Genomic DNA, 23,665 nt, shown 5'->3' on the forward strand with positions numbered 1-23,665 from the left:
TAAGTGCTGTGGAGGAAAGAGACGAGGGGAAAGTGGGATGGTTTGGATGGGAGAGAAAGGGGATTTGCACTTTCAAATGGGGTAGTCAGGAAATAATCTCACTGAAAACAGAACAGTCGAGTAAAGACCTAGAAAAGGCAAAGAAGCAAGCCATATAGATACCTGGGGAAAGAAAGATCTAGGCAGAGAGAACAATAAGTACAAAGTTCTTGAGACAGGATCATGCATGACATGTTCAAGGAATAGTGAAATATCTGACGTGGGAGAGAGGGGTAAACAAAAGATAGTAGTAGGAGGTAAGATCAAAGAGCTAATAGGTGGGTGGCCAGGTCCACTTACGCCTTGAAGCCAGCGAACTACTTTGGGTTTTACTCTGAGAGAAAGGGGAAGCCTTTGGAGGATTTTGAGCAGGAAGTGACCTGATCTGGGTTATATTTTGACAGAATTACTCTAGCTGCAGTATTGAGAGTTAAACTATGTAGAAAGGTAAGGGCAGAAGCAGAGAGATGAGACAGGTGGCTGTTACAGTAATCCAGGCCAGAGATAATTATGGTCCTGGGTAGAGAAGGTGGTAAGATAGGATCAAATCTAAGTAAATTTTAACATTGGAGGTGTCAGGATTTGCTATGTAAGAAAAATAGAGGAATACAAGATAACTCAAAGGTTTTTATCTTAAGCAACTAGAAAAATGAAATGGCCATTAACTGATACAGGAAAGACTACATGAGGAGAGAATTGAATTCCAGAGGAAGATCAGTTTTGGATGCCTATAAGACTGAGATGCATATAAGACAGTTAAGGGGCGAGAAGTCAAGAAGGCAGTCAGATGATCAAGTCTGGACTTTAGAACAGAAGCCCAGGCCGGAAATATTGGGAATAATCAGCATATGGATGATACACAAAGCTGTGAGAACTGAGAAAGTGAGAGTAGATGGGAAATTGCAGAGGTCTAAACTTTAAGTCCAGGAGGTTGGGGAGATGAGAAGGAACCAGCAAAGTAGACCAAAAAGCAGTGACCAGTGGAATTTGAAGAAAACCAGGGAGTTTGGTGTCCTATAAGTCAGGGAGCATTAGTTTGCCAAAATCGATTACTTGAAAATACAACCTTCAGCTTTAGTTGACAAATTCCATAGTAATCTCAGGCATAAATGTAAAAATTAACAAATATTAATCCAATGTGAGAATAAGTGAGCATTAGTTGAATATTTGAAAACTGAGTACAGTACTATTCAGAAAAATTGAATTTCAGTATGAAGTATAAGTATATAAAAGTCTAATATTCACTATCTGTAACTCAAGAATCAAAGATTCCTTCATTTTTCAAACTCAGGAACTGAATAAATTTGGACATCAAAGGGTGCTTTATCTTTACTTCTTCTTATGTGCATAAAAAGAACTTAATAAATAGTTGTACTCTGGTTTCATAACTGGATTTTTCTTACTGAGTAGATTGTCCTGGCAATTGAGAATATTTATACTTTTGCATTTTTGGTGAAATTTTGTTGTGAGCTGACATGCAAAACTCTTTTATTGGTAGAAGCAGCAATAATTATAATGATTTTTATGAAACATTTTATTGCAGTTGAAAGGAGTTTCTGTTTTTTTCCTTTGCAGGTTTCTGAAGGATTGTCATTTTTGCATAGCAGTGTGAAAATGGTTCATGGAAACATTACTCCAGAAAATATTATTTTGAATAAAAGTGGAGCCTGGAAAATAATGGGTTTTGATTTTTGTGTATCATCAGCCAATCCTTCTGAACAAGAGGTAATGAAGGTTTTATTCTTCTAATTTTGTAAAGCGAAGAAAGTTTGTTATTGCATCTGGAATTTATAAGCCTGGCAAATGAGTAAGAAATAGGCTTTATGGTACAATGGTATGTCCTACAGCTTTATAGAAAATTTCTAGTATTTATTGTACCTAAGAGTATTCTTTAGCTCATTAATACCACAGTAGTGAGAAAAGTATACCAGAGTTAAATAAATTTGACAACTCTTAGGTTAAATAGGGTTTTTTCCCCCTCAGAATGTCAAATACGCTAACATACATTGTGAATCTCTAGCAGTGTTTTCTCAATTTACTGGACCATGGATTCTTCTTTGGGGGCATAATAAAAACAATATCGATGATAGCAATAGCTATATTTATTGAAGCACTTTTCCAAACACTTTTTATGTGTAATCCTCACAATAACTTAGTGAGGTATTGGAATAATATAGATCAGTAAGATAGGCTCATGGAATAAATAACCTGCCTAAACTTAGGTACTGGTAAGTACGTGGTAAGTGGTTAGAGCCAGGATTTTAACTCAGTCTTTCTGTTTTCAGAGCACCTGTTTCTTAGCAATTAGAATACCTGCTTATTCATACTTAGAGAAACATTGCATTAGATCAATTATGTTTTGTGTTGATTGGGTCCTTATGGCATAGAATTTGTGATATGGCACCTTATGTTTTAGGTTTTACTGAATATAGTTGTTATGGGACCATGATTTGACCTAAGATAGATTTGTAATGTAAGCAACCATTTTTAAGGTAATTAGAAAGAATTAGAAGTAGTTAAATACAGACTGTGGGTCAGGCACTGTACTGGGCCCAACTTCTACACATTTGTTTAATCCTTACTACAATCTTTTGAACCTTTAACTAAAGCATATAGCTAAAGAAGAAGGATTCAAACAAGTCTGAGCCCATAAAACTTGAAACCTGTGTGTCACAAAACATGAGCCAGACGTTCTCATATTCACACTGCATTTTACAGTGGTAATTTGTTTTCTGGAAGATACGCCAATAATCTCAAAGATATGCAAATTTTTATCTCTAGATTTGTTGCATGCACTTTTCAGATTTGGAGGATTTGAGAATTTTAGGATTGACAGTATGGTGGTGACATTTTTACTTATATGAGTACAGATTTAAAGATAGAGGACTACTGCTTGATAGTGGTTTGCTTTAATTTGAAATATTTAATCTGTGTATTTGCTTTTCTGTTTTATTATAGCCTAAGTTTCCTTGTAAAGAATGGGACCCAAATTTACCATCATTGTGTCTTCCAAATCCTGAATATTTGGCTCCTGAATACATACTTTCCGTAAGCTGTGAAACAGCCAGTGATATGTATTCTTTAGGAACTGTTATGTATGCTGTATTTAATAAAGGGAAACCTATATTTGAAGTCAACAAACAAGATATTTACAAGAGTTTCAGTAGGCAGTTGGATCAGGTATTTGTCTATACATATTTGCTTGCATTAAAAGTTTGTTAAATGTTTCTTTGATTTTTTTCTAAAATGTGTTCAGAAAATTCTGTAAATGAGGTATGTCTCATTTTACGTTTGCATAAAATCAATTTAATATAAGTAATTCTATGACTAATGTGGACTAGTTAAAGTTTGCTACTACATTAATTTTAATTGTGGCGTTTAGTGTGAATGTAAATCCTGGGCATTTTATTTTAGGAATAGAAACAATTTCACATATTAAAGATAAATGTTTTAATTGTCTTGCAGCAGTAGAATTAGCAATTTGTTTAATCTACAAATATACTGAGTAAATTTTTAAAAGTTTTCTTAAATATGGCTGGGTGGAGTAGTTCACACCTGTAATCCTAGCACTGTGGGAGGCTGAGGCAGGAGGATTGCTTAAGGTCCGGAGTTTGAGACCAGCCTGAGCAAGAGCAAGACCCCATCTCTACAAAAAATAGAAAAATTAGCTGGACGTAGTAGTGCATGCCTATAGTCCCAGCTGCTTGGGAGGCTGAGGCAAGGCGGATGGCTTTAGCCCAGGAGTTTGAGATTGCAGTGAGCTATGATGACACTACTATATACTAGCCCGAGCAACAGAGGAAGACCCTTTCTCCAAGGGAAAAAAAAAAATTCTTAAATAGACTACTAATGTATCTTTTTGAATATTTTATACTCATATTTAATGTTTTTACTCTCTTGAATAGTTGAGTCGTTTGGGATCTAGTTCACTTGCAAATGTACCTGAGGAAGTCCGTGAACACGTAAAACTACTGTTAAATGTAACTCCAACTGTCAGACCAGATGCAGATCAAATGACAAAGGTGAGTACACCTGGATTTCTGCCTTAAGTGGAGGGACAAAAAATGAGTTAAAGTAGATTAAGTTCTTCTGAAGCAAGATTTAGTCAGATATAGTTCCCAGACAACCTTTGTATTCTTGAATGTACTAAATATTCAGCTTCCTTTGATCTTAACTAAATAATTTATGTACAAATTCCTTTGATAGAAAATCAAGATTTCACATAGAGTCCTAACAGTCACAAGTATGCAGATGTTCTGGGCTGCCAGAGAATTCATACCTCTCTATTTCACTTATATGAGCATGAATTTTAATAGATAACTGATATTCTTTGTACCTTCAAGATATTTTATTTGATCTTTCAATATTTTAGACATAATGTAAAAAAAAGTTACTATTCAGCCAACTCACAGGTACTGATTCTGAAGATTTGAACCCAAAAAGAAAAATAATTTATTATTATTGTGAGATTTATAATTAGAATTTCTATTAAAGTGGTCTTCAGCATTTTCCTAAATGTTTCTGAATATTTTTTCACCATATTTTGGCAGTTTCAGGCATGAGAAGTACTTTCAGCTTACTATTTATCAAAATACTTTATTTTCATATTTTTAGATTCCCTTCTTTGATGATGTTGGTGCAGTAACACTACAATATTTTGATACCTTATTCCAAAGAGATAACCTTCAGAAATCACAGTTTTTCAAAGGACTGCCAAAGGTTCTACCAAAACTGCCCAAGGTTTGTTGTTGATCAGTTTCTTTTTTTTTTTTTTTAATTATTATGTACACAAAACAGTTGTATATCTTTATAGGGTAAATGTGATGTTTTGATATAGGCATACAATGTGAATTAATCAAATCGTACAGGCAATTAGGGTACCCCTCACCCAAGGCATTTGTCATTTCTTTGTGTTAGGAACATTCCAGTTCCACTCTTTTAGTTATTATAAAGTGTATCCTAACTTATTGTTGATTATAGTTACTTTGTTGTGCTATCAAATATTATGCATTCTACCTAACTATATTTTTGCACCCATTTACCATCCCCACTTTATCCTCATCTTCCATACTACCCTTCCCAGCCTCTGATAACCATCATTCTACTCTCTGTCTCTGTGAGATCAATTGTTTTTAATATTTAGCTCCCACATATAAATGAGAACATGGGAGATTTGTCTTTCTGTGCTTGGCTTATTTCCCTTAACATAATGTTCTCCGGTTCCATTCGTGTTGTTGCAAATGCCAGGATTTCATTCTTTTTTTGTTGCTGAATAATATACCTTTGTTATATATGTACCACAATTTCTTTATCTGTTCATCTGTTGATGGACATTTGGGTTGATTTTGAATCTTGGCTATTGTGAATAGCACTGCTATAGAACTGCAATAGAACTGCAAAAAATATAGGAGTGCAAATACCTTTTCAATGTACTGAATTCCCCTCCTTTGGATATATACCCAGCAGTGGGATTGCTGGGTCATGTGGTAGTTCTGTTTTTAGTTTTTTGAGGAACCTTCACACTATTCTCCATAGTGATTACACTAATTTACATTCTCAGCAACAGTGTGCAGGGGTTCCTCTTTCTCCATATCTTCACCAGCATTCATTATTGCCCGTCTCTTTGATAAAAGCCATTTTAACTGGGGTGAGATGATATCTCATTAAAGTTTTGATTTCCAGTATTGGGTACATATATATTTAGAATAGTTACATCCTCTTGCTTAATTGATCCCTTTATCATTATGTAATGACCTACTTTGTCTCTTCATACAGTTTTCACCTTGAAATTTATTTTATCTGATAGAAGTATTGCTACTTCTGCTCTTTTATGGTTTCCATTTGCGTGGAATATCTTTTTCCGTCCCTTTATTTTCACTCTATCTGTGTCTTTATAGGTGAAGTGGGTTTCTTGCAGACAACATAGAGTTGGCTCTTGTTTTTTTAATCCATTCAGCCACTCCATGTCTTTTGATTGGAGAGTTTAGTCCATTCATATTCGGTGTTACAGGACTTATCACTGCCATGTTATTATTTGATTTTTGGTTGTTTTGTGGTCCTTTCTTTCTTATCACCTTTTCTTCCTTTGTTAAAAATGATTTTTCTAGTAGTGGGTTTTATTATAATTTCTTGGTTTTTATATTTTGTGTATCTGTTTTAGGTTTTTTGATTTAAAGTTACTATGTATGAGGCTTGCAAGAAACATTTTATAAACAATTATTTTAAATATATGACAACTCTGCTTACAAGCAAACAAGTACAGAGAAATCTAACAGAAATTCTACCCTTTAACTCCATCTCCCCCTCGCTTTTTATCTTTTTGTTGTTTCTATCCATATTTTTAATATTATCATTCAGAAAGTTATTGTTATTTTTGATAAGTTTGTCTTTTAGTCTTCCTACTCAAGATGTGAGTGGTTTATACACCACAATCATGGCAATAGAGTATTCCGTATTTGTATACTTACTGTAACCAGTGAGTTGTATACCTTCAGATGGTTTCTTATGGTTCACTAAAGTCTGTCCTTTTAGATTGAAGAACTCCTTTTTAGCATTTCTTGTAGGACAGGTCTGGTGTTGATGAAATCCGTCATCTTTTGTTTGTCTGGGAAGGTCTTTATTTCACCTTCATATTTGAATGGCATTTTTGCAGAATATAATATTCTAGGGTTAAGGTTTTTTCCTTCAGCACTTTGAAAATGTCATGCCACTCTCCCCTGGGCTGTAAGGTTTCCACTGAGAACTCTGCTGCCAGACGTATTAGAGCTCCTTTATATGTTATTTTTTTCTTTTCTCTTGCTTCCCTTAGGACCTTTTCTTTATCTGTGGCTTTGGGAGCTTGGTTATTAAATGCCTTGAGGTAGTCATTGGTTGTCTACTATTTGTGTAGCCCTTTACTTAGATTCTATGGAGAGTAAAGAGGAGAGGAAGCATAAAATACTGTCCCTGCTCTCAAGGCCCTTACAGTAAGTGTGGGTAGAGCTAACCTGCATGAAACAACAACTAGCAATATAGGACACTGTTTAAGTTGTATGGCGTGAATCATAAGTAATGCAGAAGTTAAGGTGAAAAACAAACATATCAGTGAAAACTAATCAGGGAAGGTTTCTTATAGGCAGGGTGACCCTATGTCCCCTTTACCCATGACCTTCCTAATTTATGCCATTCTTCCTGGCATAATTAGCAGTAGCATCTCATTTTACTTTCAAAAGTATACGAATTTTAACCATAAATTATATGGTTACCTTACCTAAAGGGACTGGATGTTTTAAGACTTTAATACTAAAGAAATAAATTTTAGTTTCATAAAAACATTTTTGCCTTTCAGCGTGTCATCGTGCAGAGAATTTTGCCTTGTTTGACTTCAGAATTTGTAAACCCTGACATGGTACCTTTTGTTTTGCCTAATGTTCTACTGATTGCTGAGGAATGCACCAAAGAAGAATATGTCAAATTAATTCTACCTGAACTTGGCCCTGTATTTAAACAGCAGGAGCCAATCCAGGTATGTTGTAGGTATCTTTATGTATTCATGTACTATCATTCATAATGAAACCCATCACTGAAAAGAAAAGGAATGAATATATGAGTTTTTAAAAATTAAGGTGAGTATATGAGACTTTCTTTTCCAGTTGTCAGAAGGCCATTTTGCATATGTTTGAAGTGCACCATTCCTAAAATTCTTGTTGAATTTTGCAAGCCTGGCAAAGTGGCTCATGCCTGTAATCTCAACTACTTGGAAGGCTGAGGTGGGTGAATTGCTTGAGGCCAGGAATTCAAAACCAGTCTGGACAACACAGTGAGACTCTGCCTCTATTAAAAAAAAAAAAAAAAATTAAACTTTGAAGGTAAATGCCTATGGCTTTCCATGAGTTACTGTCTCAGAAAATAAATTGCAATGTAATTTTGCATGTGTTGTTCACATTGAATTTACTGAAAGTTATAGGTTTGGGAAAGATTTATTTTTATACTGTAGTTTTAAGTGTTTTTGTTTGTTTTGTTATTTGGGTCTTTAATTTGTAGATGATTGGTGCCATTTGTTTCTCTTTATTTTATTGCTAATAAATATTTTCACTAGAAGTGGAAAATGCTTACAGCCCTATGGAAATAATGTTTGTATATATTGTAAATGAAAAAAGTTTTCAGTCTCTGATGTAGACTCTATTACAGTATTTATTTGCCAGATTCAAGATAGTCTTGGATTTAAGAGCAGTGGAGTCACATACCTGGGCTTGAATCTGGGCTTATCTCCTTACTAGAAGTATGATTTGGAGAAGTCTTTACTATCTTAAAGCTTCTATTTTTTCTTTCTAAAATGAATGAGGTTGTTGAGATTAAATGAAATTTTCTGGTACATAGTAAATATTATTACATGTTTCTGCCACTGTATGGCAGTAGCTTATTACTAAACTATTAACTATCTAATCTGATGGTTTTGTGACTCTTTGTAGTCCTTCCCTGGAAGAGATGGGAATAGAAGGAAATCTGTGGTGGTAAGGTGAGAGTTCCTGTGGTCTAGGGAAAGAGCAAGTGAGGGAGCTGTTGGCTTTGAAGCAGGGTTCCCCCAAAATGGTCAAGGTGTCAGGAGAGAAAGTTGGTAGATCCACATGTGCCCTAAGTGATGCATCTGTCAAGATGATATCCTAGGGAACCTATAATCTAAATTTTTATTTGCCTCCATTCTTTGGTATTGTTTTTTTCCTTAGTTGTCCAGTTAAAAATTCTTTCTGAAATTTTCTTTTCTTTTCTTTCTTTTTTTTTTTTTTTTTTAAGAGACAGGGTCTTGTTATGTTGCCCAGGCTGGACTTGAACTCTTGGGCTCAAGCATTCCTCTCACTGCAGCCTCTTGAATAGCTGGGACTATAGGCCTTGGCAAAACTAACTACTGTGTATAAATAGGAGGGATAGTGTGTTCCTTATAATTTAAGTAGGTAGAAGCAGATAGGTGAAAAAATGATCAGGGATGAACAAAAATGTTTCTTTCTAGAATTTTTCCTTACAGTCCTTCTCATTTCTGTACCTTCTCTTCTTCTCTTGAACTTCATAGAAGCCAAGTGATAGAATTTACGTCTTTGGGACATTTTACTATGATATCCTCAGTCTTTTTATTTTTTTCAGCTTTCCAGATAGTTGGTATTTGTGGGAGAATGATGTGTTACTGTAGATACCTGAAAATTAGGAAATTAGTGTTTGAATGTTTAAATTGAAAGCAAATGTTAAATATTGTGCCTCTAGAAATGTAAGAGACTTGATTTGTATGTTTTTGTCTTCCATGCCTTCAGGCTAGCAACATGGTGAGTGTCAGAATATGTAACTTATTCTTTTGAGGAAACTTTAAATTTTGGCATGTATTGAATCTCTTACAGATTCTAGATTTTAATACATTGTTTCCCTTTTCTAAACAGATTTTGTTAATTTTCTTACAAAAAATGGATTTGCTACTAACCAAAACCCCTCCTGATGAGATAAAGAACAGTGTCCTACCAATGGTTTACAGAGCACTAGAAGCTCCTTCCATTCAGATCCAGGTACAATTATTCATTTTTCTTTAATGATGATTTTCATTTTTAAAGCAGAAGAAAGAAGTAAAGTATATTTTGGGTTAAGTCATAAAATATTTTATTTAAAACTCAATAGTAAATATATTTATTGAATTACATTATTGATATACTGTTACTAAAATGTATTCAATCCTAACTAAAGAATCAGTTGATAAATACCTGTATTATGAAGTAGATGTGTTGCTTTCAATCAGAAATGTACTATTATGGAAGAAGGTTTGATTTATTATAGTTTGCATTATTGTATACCACCTTCTTTTTGCTTCTTTCTAAATAGATAATTATGAACAAAAATTTCAAAGATATACGTGCCTTTTTCTTATGAAAATATTGAGTAGGTATTTCCCATACTCATAATTTTCTTGCAATCTTGGTAACTCAGTTTCTATTTAGAAATGCTATGCCTTCTTCAGTAAAGCTAATTTATTTAGCAAGTAGATGGAAAAGCAGATGGTAATTTAGTGTGACCATCCTTAATGCATTTGTAGTCATACTTTTGTCCCATGAAGGCCATCTTAAAACACCACAGACCTTGCCAAACTGTTAGTTCTGTAGTCTCTGCTATTAAAATTTTGGTTCTGTGAGTGTTCTGTCTCAAAAAACATTCTGGATTACTATTAAAATTGTAATTCAGGTTTTTCTGGAAAATGTATACTTATGTTAAGAACATCTCACTGCACAAATGGTTTTATATTTAAAAGTTTATAGTCTCTTTGACAGTATAGAAATTTTAATTTAAAAAACGTAGAATTTTAATTTTTAACTGTTATTTGCTAAAACTTTTTAATGTGAACTTAATACCACACATTTAAGATCACTTTTTTGACTCATTTCAGCCTTTATCTACTAAGTTCTTTTGTTTAGTCAAGGCTGTGAGATTGACGGTAAAATTTTTTCCTTATAATTAGGTTATGCCTTCTTAAAGGTGAGGATATGCTGCCTTTGTCTACATGACATGGGATGAGTGGGGAAGGCATACTCACCACTACTTTTTAGACCCTCTAAAGGAGTTATGAATTATTGCCTCCTGAAACATTCCCATAGGCCCTGTGTAGCCAAGCTGGTTTTATGTTCAGTGAGATTAAGGAGGAGTGGGATGAGGTTAAGTGACGTGAAAGGCCATTTTTCTTTATAGTTAGTTCAGCCAACGAGTCTTAGCCAGTATTTTATTCAAATAGTAAATATATAATTCAAATTGATTTGTGCAACTTTGCTAAGTTTTAGAAACTGGCATTTCTGATATCATTGAATCTGTCTTTAGTCACCAAATTAACTAGTTTCCACATTGCTTGGTAAGAGTCAAAGGATATCTAAATAATTGGAAGAATCCTAGAGCAGGGAAGAAACAAGAATCTTTTCTTCAAGCTTTATGCAAGTAGAAGGCTAGAAAATAACTTCTGAAATTCATTTTTTATTTGAAGCTTTAAAAAGTATAGTTTTGTTAGGAATATTTAAGAGGCTAGAGATGGTTCTGAAAAACATTCGGAAAGGTAGAAGGAGGTTTGGACAAGGTAGGTTCTTTACAAAGAGGCATTATGAAAGTATATATCTGGCACAGTTTTTGGAAATTATTTACCCTTTAAATAAAACATAGAAACTATGTTCATTATCTCTTACCATTGCCCATCATAGAGAGAAAGTATAAAATAAGCAGAAGTTCCTAAGAATTTGCTAATTAGACTTCCTTGAGGTTTTTTGTTTTGTTTTTTTTCAATCTCTTAAGTTTTGCATCCTGTCTCTTCCTAGGGAGAGAGCTCCCTGCCCCCTTAGATAAGTGATTTAGACATAATTTAAAATTTGCCTCTTTGTAACCGCCTGCTCTGAGTTTGATTATATAGCATAGCACTTTCTAGTTGCTTTTTAGTAATACAAATGTTAGGAGTCTTTTGCTGGAAGTCTCTTTTCTCTTTCTCTCTCTGTCTTTAAGGCTGATCTTCCCTAAGAAGACACCCTCTGGTAATAGGAGCGTAGTGTCTCACTGACTACTAACCCTTGCCCATTCTCAATCTCTCCCATCTATGGCAAGTGGTCCCTTAAATGTAGCTTGTATTTCTTATCCACAAATTATATCACCCACTTAATTATTATAGTTCTGAGTTGATACAAACATATAATTCTCTTACATCTGCCTTTTGGAAATCTGGGAATAAGTTAAGGCCAATAAAATATATGCCAGTATTTTGATAACAGATTCTTAGTAGTTAGTTTATTTCTATCTGCTAACTATAAATGTCTTAAAGTTTACCTGATGTTGTCAATAGCTCCTTCCCTGATACACATCTGTACTTCTATTTTCCTCAGTAATCCCTTCTCCTATGCTTTGCAACAAGGATCATTCTGTCCTTATAAGGTATCTGAGATGTATGTACTGTAGCCAGTTCTCAAGCCATCTCTTCTTCTTTTCCTTTCCTCATTTAATTCCCCAACCCCCAATCATCCTTCCCTTTTCCACTGTTATCCCCATTCAGATTTCCCAGTTAAAATCATTTATAGTGTGGCACATTAGTTACCAAGAATATTTTAAATAACTTTTTCCTGTTTCTATGAGTTATGCTTGCTTTTAAGTTTCAGAATTTGGAAGCACTTAAAAATATAAAGAAAATTAAAATCCTCTCTCAGAGATGATCACAGTTAACATTTCCAGATACATCCTTCTAGTCTTTTTTTCTTAAGCCTGGAGACAGACACATGTACATATACAAATGTCTTTCTCTAGGCTTAGGAAAAAAGACTAAAGAATATATAAAAATTGGGATTATCTAATAGTGTCCTATTACATTTTCTCATCAGTATTATTAAAGTCTTTTAAAATTTGTTTTAAAAAATATTTGTATTATATTCTATCACATGGATATATGTAAGAGCTAAGAAATCACATAAGAGGAATTTTTTAAATAACTTCATACATTGTGAAAGATAGCAAAACTTATGTGTTCCTATTTTTAAAAATAAATGAGGATTTGTGTTATCAGGGAAAGAGATTAGGAATGAGGCCAAGAGTATTGATAGTATATGCTAGTTATTATAATCTAGTACAACTTTGAGTAAGGTCTTCTGAGCCTTTTTCCTCATTTTTAGAACTAAAAAGTGATTATAACTATTCATTTTTCAAAGAGTTGTTGAAAGGACCAAATAACACATGTGAAAGTTATTTCAAACTGTATGACCATTTAGCCACACAAATGCCAATTTTTTTTAATATGTGAGAGAAAGGATGGGAGAGTCTTTCTCTAAGATTGATCTAATTTATTTTCTTAATAGGAGCTCTGTCTAAACATCATTCCAACCTTTGCAAATCTTATAGACTACCCATCCATGAAAAATGCTTTGATCCCAAGAATTAAAAATGCCTGTCTACAAACGTCTTCTCTTGCTGTAAGTAATTGCACATTAATTTTTGTTTTTCTTTCACTTGTCAGTGGTTTAAAATCATTTCCTTATTGTTTAGTAACCCTTTATAGATTGTATATTTCATCTTGTCTATAGGTAACCTATATATAGTACTATAAAAGTGAGCTATAGTTTTCTCTGATATATAATTTGTAGTATTGCATCCCTAACCCTAACTCCCTATCCCCTACCCTTGAGAGCTTAAGTAGAAAAGTTGAGTGATTATTTTTTCTTGATTCTTTTCTGCTTTAACTCTAGTTTGTTAGTTTTAACTTAGTATATAAGCCTAAAATTTTTTTTAATTGCTTCCTTCTATAAAGTGCCTTTATTTTTAGTCAGCTATTTCTAAGTTTCTCATTCCCCACTTTCAAAAAAAGGTAAAGAGTAAAATAAGTTAACATAAATACAAGTGAGGAAAATAGTTGTATTGAAAATGTAGAACCAAGATGGTTGCTTCCTTTAAATATAAAATTTTAACATTAAGGTGCTTGTTAGTCAAGGAAGGTAGAATAAATAATATAGTTCTTATTATCTCATATTGAAAGCAGTAAATGTCCTCAACCTTTTCTCTGAGTTTAATAATGTTTATCACATTGATACTTCATTATAGAGGTACCATCGACTATTCTCCTTAAATACCAGCTTTAGAAAAAAGGGAGAAATGTTCCTTCTTTGATCAGTTCTTTATGTGAATAGTTTTTATATTTGATAATGGGCATTTTATTAAATTTTCATTTTGTAAAGCATTTTGTAAATCTCTTTGGAGATACCATTCATCTTTATCTGATGGAATGTGAATTTAAATAGAAGTAAATATTAGTAGCTTAATAGACTTATAGGCAAAAGTGATTTAAATGACATGATTTTACCTTAAGACACCTAATTCATTTTAGTTCATGTTTTCTGGTGGAAAAGGCTCTGAAATAGGCATTCTAGCACCAAGGTAGGAAAAAGAAATCATTATTACTGAAAATGAACAAGCATGGCATGAAATTCCTTTCCTCAAGGTTCCTCAAGAACCTTGAGTTCTTATTCTTATTTTGTTACTAACTACCTCTGTGGCCTTGAGAAGTCACTGTACCTCTCTAATCAGGTCTCTTTCTTGGTGATCATTAACGGGATTTGAAATATTATGAGTTCTTTTCTCTTAAATTCTCTAATTTTATGATTGAATTTTCAAAATAGGTTATAGTAATATACAGCTTAAAATTCAGTTTTCAAAATGCCTTTTAAAAGATCTTATAATCCTATCTTATTTTGTGGCAGCATCAATTTATTTTAACATAACATTTTCTCAAGGTGCAAGTTCTAGTCTACTTCTGGGTATGTATGCAGGGATATGCAGAAATGGGAAGCATGGATGCTTAAATGATCTGCATTAATGCCTGGGGGTGTTTATATCTCTTTTTAAGGATGCCAGCTGGCCCGTAAAGGCATGTTATTATAAGGAGCTTTAAGGAATGTATTGAGAACAGTAGCTCTGGAATGGATTTGTATATTATGTATCATTATTTAAGTGCATTTTGTATAGTGCTTCTGCCTACCCTCAGTGTGGCAAATATGAGTTCCTGAATTGTATTCATAGACCCATATCTCTAAGCTTTAAAAATTCTAACTAGGAAATTCCTGAATCATGAATTAGAATTATATCTTAATACTGTTCCCTGAAAAGTAAAAAAATTAATAAATAAATTCTGCACCATTAGGTAAAATTCTCCAAGAGCTCTATTTATTCATGACTTAATGACTAATATTTTATATGTCATAAAAGTAAATAAAACTAAACTGGCATTTTCAGTTTCTGTTAAAATATATAAATCCCCATAGAATCCAGAAATTTCTTTTATAAAGCTGATTCTGAGTACAAAGTTAAGCTTTCACATATCTTTTATATTTGAATTTCAGAAAACTATTTTACATTATTTTTCAGAAATGAAATTTTTTTCCATTTTTCCTGAAAAAATATGATGCTTTTTTAACCAACCAAATTATTTTCTGCTTTTCTTAGTTACTTTTTTTTTGAAAGCTGGAGATTTATCCTGCTTTAAAGGTACTTTATCTTAAGAAATTTCAGCTGAAAACTAGGGTGTGACATATTTATCAAAAAAGTCAGGTGAATGTAGAATTTCAATAAGAGCTTCTACATGTCAGGTCTTAGTAACTGTTTTAAAGATATATTTAGAAATAGAAAACAAATATATAGTTACTCTTCACATGTTGTTAAAATATGTCATTTAAGACGAATTGAACCCAAGTTAGAGTAAAATACTAGAATCCGAATGAAATGGATCACTTTGTGGGGAGAATTCATTTTATAACTCAAATGTCCCCCTTAGTAAACATAACATATAGTAAGAGCTTCTCAGTCCTAATCACATTATCTAAAATGTTAAAAAATTGAAGTCTTTAGCTGACTGTTGATCTGACAAAGCAATCATAAATTCTTCTCTGAAATGAGTCAGGGATACTAGTAATAAATGAATTTGCTATATTAATAAGGGGTAAGAGTTTCTAAACCTACTTTTGTTCTTGAGATTTTAACATACATGTCTATATGAAGCTTAAATTTACACTTAAATATTTTGTTTTAGATTGTGAAGACTTTAAATGACTAATGCAATTTACCTCTTTTAATAGGTTCGTGTGAATTCATTGGTGTGCTTAGGAAAGATTTTGGAATACTTGGATAAGTGGTTTGTACTTGATGATATCCTACCCTTCTTACAACAGATTCCATCCAAGGAACCTGCGGTCCTCATGGGAATTTTAGGTAGCTGAAAACTTAATGTCATTTGATGCTACTTTATCGTTTTATAGTCATGCAAATAAATTTTCCAATTTGTAACACCATTGTACTCTCCTTTCATGTATATAGCATTCAGTAACTGAAGAATGATGGCATAAATGCCATAATATAACTTTGCTCTTCGTGTTAATTTTAGCAAAAGTAGTAGAGCCTTGACATTTACAAAGCAATAAGATATTTGGGAATCCTACCTTCACAGATTTCATGATAGCATAGTGTTTTCCCCATAAAATGGTACAAAGTAAGAGAGGCAAACAAAGCTACTTGAAATGCTGATACTGGTCTTAGTAGTAGTACCTACTGTTTATTTGGCGCTCACTTTTGTAAGAGGCAAAGTATTTTCTCTGCATTATCCTATTTTGTCCTCCCCCAAATCCAAGGAGGTGGATGGGTACTATTATTTTTGTTTTACAGCCAGGAAACAGGCTCAGAGAGGTGAAATAAGTGAATGAAGATCATATAACTGATAAGTGGCAGAGCCAGTTTTTTAATATGTATAAATCTTAACTAGTATATTTCATTGCTAAGTGATGTGCTGATAAAGCATATTAACCTTATAGCACATTCTGTTCTATCAGCATAATTACAAATTACTGTCAAGAAAGTCTGAAATTATATATAGTTAAAGCTATGAAAGTCTAATCTGGAAATGCCAAGGGTCTGCTGCAGTAATAGAACCAGGCATAGCTGCAGAATCACAAAACCATTAACAAGTTCATTTTTTACTAAATCTGAGGTACTTTGTTTTTAAGAAAAAAACTATTACTCATCTGTGTATTCTTAACACCTACTATAGTGCCTGGCCTATAAAAGCTCTCAGTAAATATTTGTGAGAATGGTTAGCAAGTATTTATTGTGGACCTCTGTAGACATAGAACTCTTGGGATATGGTGTGAATTCTTTTGTGCTCAAAGAAGTTTGTCTTCTTGAATAGGGGTTTGGTATAGTAGAAAGAGCCCTGGCTCTAAATCCTGGCTCTGTCGATTCCTGGGATGACTTTGAACAGTTTCTTTATTTATCGAATAAAAATAACATTATAATTATTCTTGTGAGAATTCAGTGAAATAAATAAAGGAAAAGTAATGAGCGTAGTGCCCAGAAAATAAACATTTAGTAGATGCTCAATAAAGTTATTCTTTGGTTATATAAGCCAGGTGTATATTAACAGAATAGTAAGAGATGGTATGTTCTAAGGTCATGGACTATATACAAAACAGTGCACAAAGGTATTCAGAAACTGAGGAAGAAATGTGCTCATTTTGCCAAAGGAAGGAATAGGGATAATGGGATCTTGAAGGCTGAGTAAATAGGTGAGATAATCAAGGAAGGATTATTTGAGATTGAATTAAATTATTAAGTTTCAAATATGTTGAGTTTGATTTTCTGAGGAAATGAATAAAGGTATAGGACCTATGCTTTAACTATACCTATACTTACACACTTTGAAATAGATGCCTTAAGTTTGAGTGTGATTTCTGAAATATATATTTATATGTTTACAGGATAGAGAGGAATTCTGTAACCTTACTGTTGCACTGTAAGAACTGAACCTGGTTGTGATAAGCTTTCAATATTATGCTATCGTTAAATGTGCTCTTAAACCAAAAGAACACAGGGTAAATATATTATGATATTTAAGTCTGGACTGATGATAAAGGCTGAAATTATTCTGATCCATATGTTAAGAGCATCTTCATTCTGGGTACTGGGAAAAAATTGTGCTGCACTGATTATCAAGAGATTTCAAGTAGATATACTATTTCCATGATTTCATTTAATTTATGGTGTTAACTTGTAAAATATGTCACATTCTTTTCTATCAGGTATTTACAAATGTACTTTTACTCATAAGAAGTTGGGAATCACCAAAGAGCAACTGGCTGGAAAAGTATTGCCTCATCTCATACCCCTGAGTATTGAAAACAATCTTAATCTTAATCAGGTAGGAATAATTTTGTGCTTTTTCTTTTGAGACAGAGTCTCACTCTGTTCCCTGGCTAGAGTGCTGTGGCGTTAGCCTAGCTCACAGCAACCTCAAACTCCTGGGCTTCAGTGATCCTCCTGCCTCAGCCTCCCGAGTAGCTGAGACTACAGGCATGCACCACCATGCCCGGCTAATTTTTTATATATATTTTTAGTTGTCCAGCTAATTTCTTTCTATTTTTAGTAGAGATGAGGTCTCGCTCTTGCTCAGGCTGGTCTCGAACTCCTGACCTTGAGCGATCCTCCCGCCTGGGCTTCCCAGAGTGCTAGGATTACAGGCGTGAGCCACCTATTTTTGTGCTTTATTCAATTTATTCAACTTGTTTTCTTGGCATTAAATACATAAATATATTACATATAAAGATTGCTAAAACAAGGAAAAATATGCCACAGAGTTAAATGAAGAAGGTTTGTGGGGTGGAAGGATAGATTATTGAAAACCTTGTTGGAGGATAGTAAATGAGCAGGATGTTGAAAATGTGTAGCATTTGGCTGGGAAGTTGCCATAAACAAAGAATAAAGTCATGGAATGTGTATCGGTAGTGTATTCATTATTTATTGCTACATAACAAATCACCATAAACTTAGTGGATTAAAACAGCACACATTTATTATCTCATAGCTGCTGTGGGTCAGGAGTAGCTGAGGACCATGCTAAGTTGGTCCAGGACCATGGCTAAGTTGGATACTCTGCTCAGGTTTCTCACAGTGCTGCAATCAAGGACTAGGGGCTTATCTGAAGGCTCAACTAGGGAATGATCTGCTTCTAAGTTTGCTTACTTGGTTGTTGGCAGGATTCAGTTTCTTGTGGACTGAAGGCCTCAGTTCCTAGCTGTCTGTTAGCCAGATGCCACTGTCAGTTCCTTGCCACATGGGTCTTTCCAACATGGCACCTTGTTTGATCAGAGCCAGCAGGAGAGACTGTTAGCAAGATCAAAGTTACCGTCTCTTGTAACGTAATTAAGGAAGTGATATCCTGTTACCTTTACCATATTCTGTTACTTAGAAGTAAGTCACAGGTTCCACCCATACTCAAAGATAGGGGTTTACACAAGGGCATGAATAGCAGAAAGAGGAGATAATTGGGGACTATTTTAAGAGTCCATCTGCCACAGGGAAGGAATAATTCAATTTGGGAGATATGTATAATACAGAGGGGAATAAAGGGAGAAAGATAAATTGAGTCTAGAATAGGTAGACATTAAATGCCTGTTTGGTTTAGGTATATAAACTTTCAAGATGTGGTAAATGTTTCAGCAAAGGGGTAATACGGTTGAAGATTATTATAGAATTATGTTTCTGCATACCTTTATCGCTGTAGTTATCACAGCTATGCACTTATGTGTCTGACTCTTCCTGAAGATTATGGACTCCTCAAAGGTAGTTATTATAGCTCATTCTTCATTGTAGCTCCAGCACTTAGTGCAATGCCAGAAACAAAAATATTTATTGAATTAAGAGAAAACTTGAGGTATGACAAGCCATTTTTGTGCACAGTGGAAATGGTGTTTAATAAAATGTAATGGAAAAGACTGAGAAGGGTCATTGTTTAACAGAGGATGGATAGACAGGGAAGATTTAGAATTAAGGACTGAAAGTGAATCAGAGCAATGAAGGAAGCAGAAAGCTGGAAATTAAGCAAGAGAGCTTTTAGCAGTGGGGAGAGTGCTGAGTGAGCACAGTTTTGGAGGTAGAGAAATTTATAATCAGATCCAACATTTCATTTGAAGTAGTAGGGTAAGCCTCTGGAAGTTTGTCCCTAGATTTCAATTTTTGATTTGATAGTTTCTTCAGATCTTAGGTGATAGGGTTAGGGTTGGGATTGGCAAAAAGGGAGACAGTGAATATCGGAGAGGAGTAGGATAATATAGTTAAAACCGTCTTCAATGTTTATCATTTCCGTTCTCTTATTTCTGATTTAAATATTCCTAATTGCTTATTTTAGGATATATAATTCCATTTGAAATGTTGTGTTAGTTTTCTTCAGCTTTGTGATTTTTTAGGGCCTATTTTTATCAACAAATATTTTGAGGCTGGGCATGGTGGCTCACCCCTATAATCCCAGCACTTTGAGAGGCCAAGGCAAGAGGATTGCTTGAGGCCAGGAGTTTGAGACCAGCCTGGGCAACATAGCGAGACCCCATCTCTACAAAAAATAAGAAAAAAGAAATTAGCTGAGCATGGTAGCATGCGCCTATAGTCCCAGCTACTGGGGAGGCTGAAGTGGGAGGATCCCTGGAGCCCAGGAGTTTGAAGTTGCAGTGAAATACAGTTGGGCCACTATACTCTAACCTGGGTGACAGAGGGAGAGTGTGTGTGTGTGTGTGTTTTAAAGAAATATTTTGATTCATATCTTCTGGTATTTTACAGAAGTTTAGCATAGATGTTGTCCGTTTTCCTATTTATATCATGGTCAAGGTTTCTGATTCAAGACTGCCCTCTTTGTCGGTTCTGATTTAAGATAATTTAAGTATCATATACATTTAGTGAAAAAGATAAGTAACTTCGGAAAATCCATTTTCAGCATTTGATCAAAAAACAGCAAATGCCACATAGCAATCCACTGAATAATCTGTATCTTGTGTTTGAAGGGGGTTCCTAAGACCACCCCCAGATTGGATGATTTGGTAGAAGGACTTTCTGGACTCAGCATATAGTTGTGCTCAGACTATACTTTATTATGGTGAAAGGATATAAGGCAAAATCAGGAAAGGGGAAAGGTCCATAGACAAAGTCCAGGGGAAACCAGGTACAAGCTTCCAGAGTCCTCTCCCAGTAGAATCACACAGGATACTATTGCAAGTGCCCCAGTAACAAGTTGTGACAGTATGTGTGAAATGTTGCCAACCAGGGAAACTCATCAGAGACTCAACACCCAGAGTTTTATTGAGGACTGATCAGGTAGCACCCTCTACCTGGCATGTTCTCAAGTTCCAGACTCCCAGAAGGAAAGCCGGTGTTTGTAGAACATATTCGTTGCACAAACAAGGCACAGTGAACCACTGTTACCAGTTAACAGGAGAACCTTCCTGAAATCTGAGTCCCTGGACACCAACCAAAAGCCCAGTCCTTGCAAGCAGGGCTTTCCAAGGATAGCAGGTCAGGCCTACTGTGTTAACTCTTTTCTGCACAAAACTACATGTAGCAATATGAGTGAATCTCACAAATGTAATGTTGAGCAAATCAAGCCAGATGTAGAAGAGAATCTACTAAATTCCATTATATAAGGTACAAAAACAGGCTAAACTATGATGCTAGAAGTCAGAATAGTGTTTACCTATAGAGTGTGGGGGTGGGAAATGACTGGAACGGAGTACAGGGAAGCTCCTGGATTGCTGACGTTCTCTTCCTTCATCTGGCCGCTAGTTACATTGGATTTATTCGGTTTGTGAATTTTTTGAGCTGTGCACTTACATGTGTACTTTTCTGTTAGAATATTATACTTCAATAAAAAGTTTTAAAAAGCCTAGTCAGCAGAAAATCAGTCATGGTAAACTGCTATGGAAATATGCCTTTTGTCATTCCCATTATAAGATGATGACACTGATAGAGCTTGGTGAGGGGCAGTATAATGTAGTAGAAAAAAGCACAAGCTTTGGAGACAGACTTAGTAAGAATTCTAACTGCCATGTAAGCTGTTTAGTATCTCTGAGTAAGTTGTTTTATCTCTTCCTGGGCCAGAGTTTCCTCATTTGTAAAATAGAAATATTAATAAACCTACTTTGAAGAGTTGTGAGGACTAATAAAATAGTGTATGTATAATCAACCAGCATAAAGATGTAGTTATAAGATTCAGGAAGGGAAGGAATGCAGTTTCTAGATTCTTCCAGTAATATATGGTATTATTCAAATAAATTGCTTATTAAGATTGGAAATACAAAAAGAATTAGCAGTTAACCAAAGTTTAACCAAAGCTTAATCTACATTAAGGCATAGTGTTAGGTATACTTTATAAATGCTGGTTATTTGAAAGTTGGATTATGTACCTTTACTATTTCTACTAATTTCTCAGAAAACAAGGTTTATTTTAGCCAAACATGTCATTGCAGTCTGAGTAAACAGGAATTTTCTGTGTGTTATTAAATAGATTGTTTCTAGATAGGCACAAATTCAGATGGTGTCAGATAATTTTGGATTATCCTAGGAAAATCAATATGTAACTAGGGAGTGAACTTATATAAGACCCCTGAATAACAGCTGTTAGATAATTCAGGATATAAAACTCATTGAGACATGTTTTCTGGAACTTAAAAGCCTCATCAGCTATCATATCACCACTATACAAAGATACTCTAAAAGCTTGCTGTGGTCACTGAGTTTAAATATATTATCCTTGTTGGACATCAGTGCTACGAGTGGATCCTATTCTACTGGTAAAAATGGAGAGTATTATGATTAACTTGTTGAATTATCTTAATTGATTACATTTGCTGCTTGCTTGAAACATTATAACCGTATCAATTTCTTATTATACCAGTTCAATTCTTTCATTTCCGTCATAAAAGAGATGCTTAATAGATTGGAATCTGAACATAAGACTAAACTGGAGCAACTTCATATAATGCAAGAACAGCAGAAGTAAGTAGGTTGCAAATGAATTGCACATTGGGCAGGAGTGAGATAAAAGTTGTCTCATGATTGATTTTCTGGAATATGGAATAGAAAAATAGCTGGATTTTAATTTGACCATATGTAAAACATTTAAAATTTTGCCAACATATTAATAAGTTGAAGTGAGTTAAAATATGGTTGAAAATCTTATGTGACTTCTAAGTATAAAAGTATGATATGATACAATCTTAGCATTTTTCCTACATAAAGACAATTCTGTTTCTAAGAAAATCCTTTGTCAACATTAGCCACTGGCATTGTAAAGTGAGGTTGCTGAACACCAGGAACACCACTTGTAAATATTTTTCAAATTTATCAATTCCTGGTGTTATGATTTCTTCCTTTCTCTTTTATCTAACTCCAGAAACATTTATAGAATATTCATTTCATATGTAGTAACACAACATCCACTTTTTTATTTTTAGGGAAGATTTTCTAAATGATTTGTAGAATACTAGTATTCAAAAGAAGAAGGCATAGGAGGAAATTATCCACTGGAAAATGCCAGTTTATTAAAATCAAAGCTCCACTGTATTCTTTGCTTCAGAGCAAAAAGCATGAATTGAGAATACCTGTTAAAGTTTAATCCTGAACCAAAAGACATCTGAAAATCAGTAAAATTAACATCAATCATGAGCAAGGTCTCCAAATAGGAACTCTTTATCTTCTGTCCCAGTATAAATGAAGACTTGATGAAAGTATTAATAAATACACATAGTGTAGAAATAGGTGAAATAGCCCTTAGTGTGCTCTAAGTATTCTGTGGTGTGTACATATGTTAGGTTTAATGGATTGTCTATAATAACATAGGAACCCTGAAAATTAATTTTTAAAATGTATTACAGGTAGAAACAAGTTTTTAACAGTATTTATAGTTGAGTGAGGAAATGAACCTTCCCTTTTTCTTCTTTCTATCTAAATCCTACCTATTTCTCAAGGCATAGATCTGGCCTTCATCACAGTGATTATAACAATTACTGTTATTATCACAGATTCTGAGCTTAGTCACATTAAGTTCCCAATATTATATCTTTTCTCTCAGTGAGATGTTAAGCTCTTTGAAAGTAAGAGCTATTCTTGCAGGTTTTATGACACCTTGAGTAAATTCTCCCGTAAATCTCAAATGTTGGGTTTTAAAAAAGGACTTAAATACAAATTATTTTTTGAGCAAGAAAATAATCAAAAAGATTATGACTTTTCTTAAATATGGAAGTCACAGTTTATTTGGGTTCTAATAAATTCTATGTGGATAAACAATTTTTAGTAAGAGTATTTA

The 23,665-nt window shown here is 34.1% G+C and overlaps 1 protein-coding gene across 7 annotated transcripts in view; it reads left to right on the forward strand.

The window, feature by feature from the left end:
- Positions 1-23,665, forward strand: part of SCYL2 (SCY1 like pseudokinase 2) — a 58,517-nt gene that overhangs the window by 28,612 nt on the left and 6,240 nt on the right. For 4 of the 7 annotated variants that reach the window (XM_069489799.1, XM_069489804.1, XM_069489800.1 and 1 more), the window contains 11 exons: positions 1,615-1,764; positions 2,998-3,219; positions 3,945-4,061; positions 4,654-4,779; positions 7,367-7,543; positions 9,321-9,332; positions 9,444-9,566; positions 12,861-12,974; positions 15,627-15,759; positions 17,619-17,737; positions 22,256-22,356. In XM_069489799.1, the coding sequence (XP_069345900.1) occupies positions 1,615-1,764; positions 2,998-3,219; positions 3,945-4,061; positions 4,654-4,779; positions 7,367-7,543; positions 9,321-9,332; positions 9,444-9,566; positions 12,861-12,974; positions 15,627-15,759; positions 17,619-17,737; positions 22,256-22,356 (1,394 nt within the window). The remainder of the gene's footprint in view (positions 1-1,614; positions 1,765-2,997; positions 3,220-3,944; positions 4,062-4,653; positions 4,780-7,366; positions 7,544-9,320; positions 9,333-9,443; positions 9,567-12,860; positions 12,975-15,626; positions 15,760-17,618; positions 17,738-22,255; positions 22,357-23,665) is intronic. The other 3 variants (XM_069489802.1, XM_069489803.1, XM_069489801.1) reach the window with 1 other exon arrangement.

This window comes from Eulemur rufifrons, chromosome 16 (assembly GCF_041146395.1).
Source record: "Eulemur rufifrons isolate Redbay chromosome 16, OSU_ERuf_1, whole genome shotgun sequence".
NCBI classification, from domain to species: Eukaryota; Metazoa; Chordata; class Mammalia; order Primates; family Lemuridae; genus Eulemur; species Eulemur rufifrons.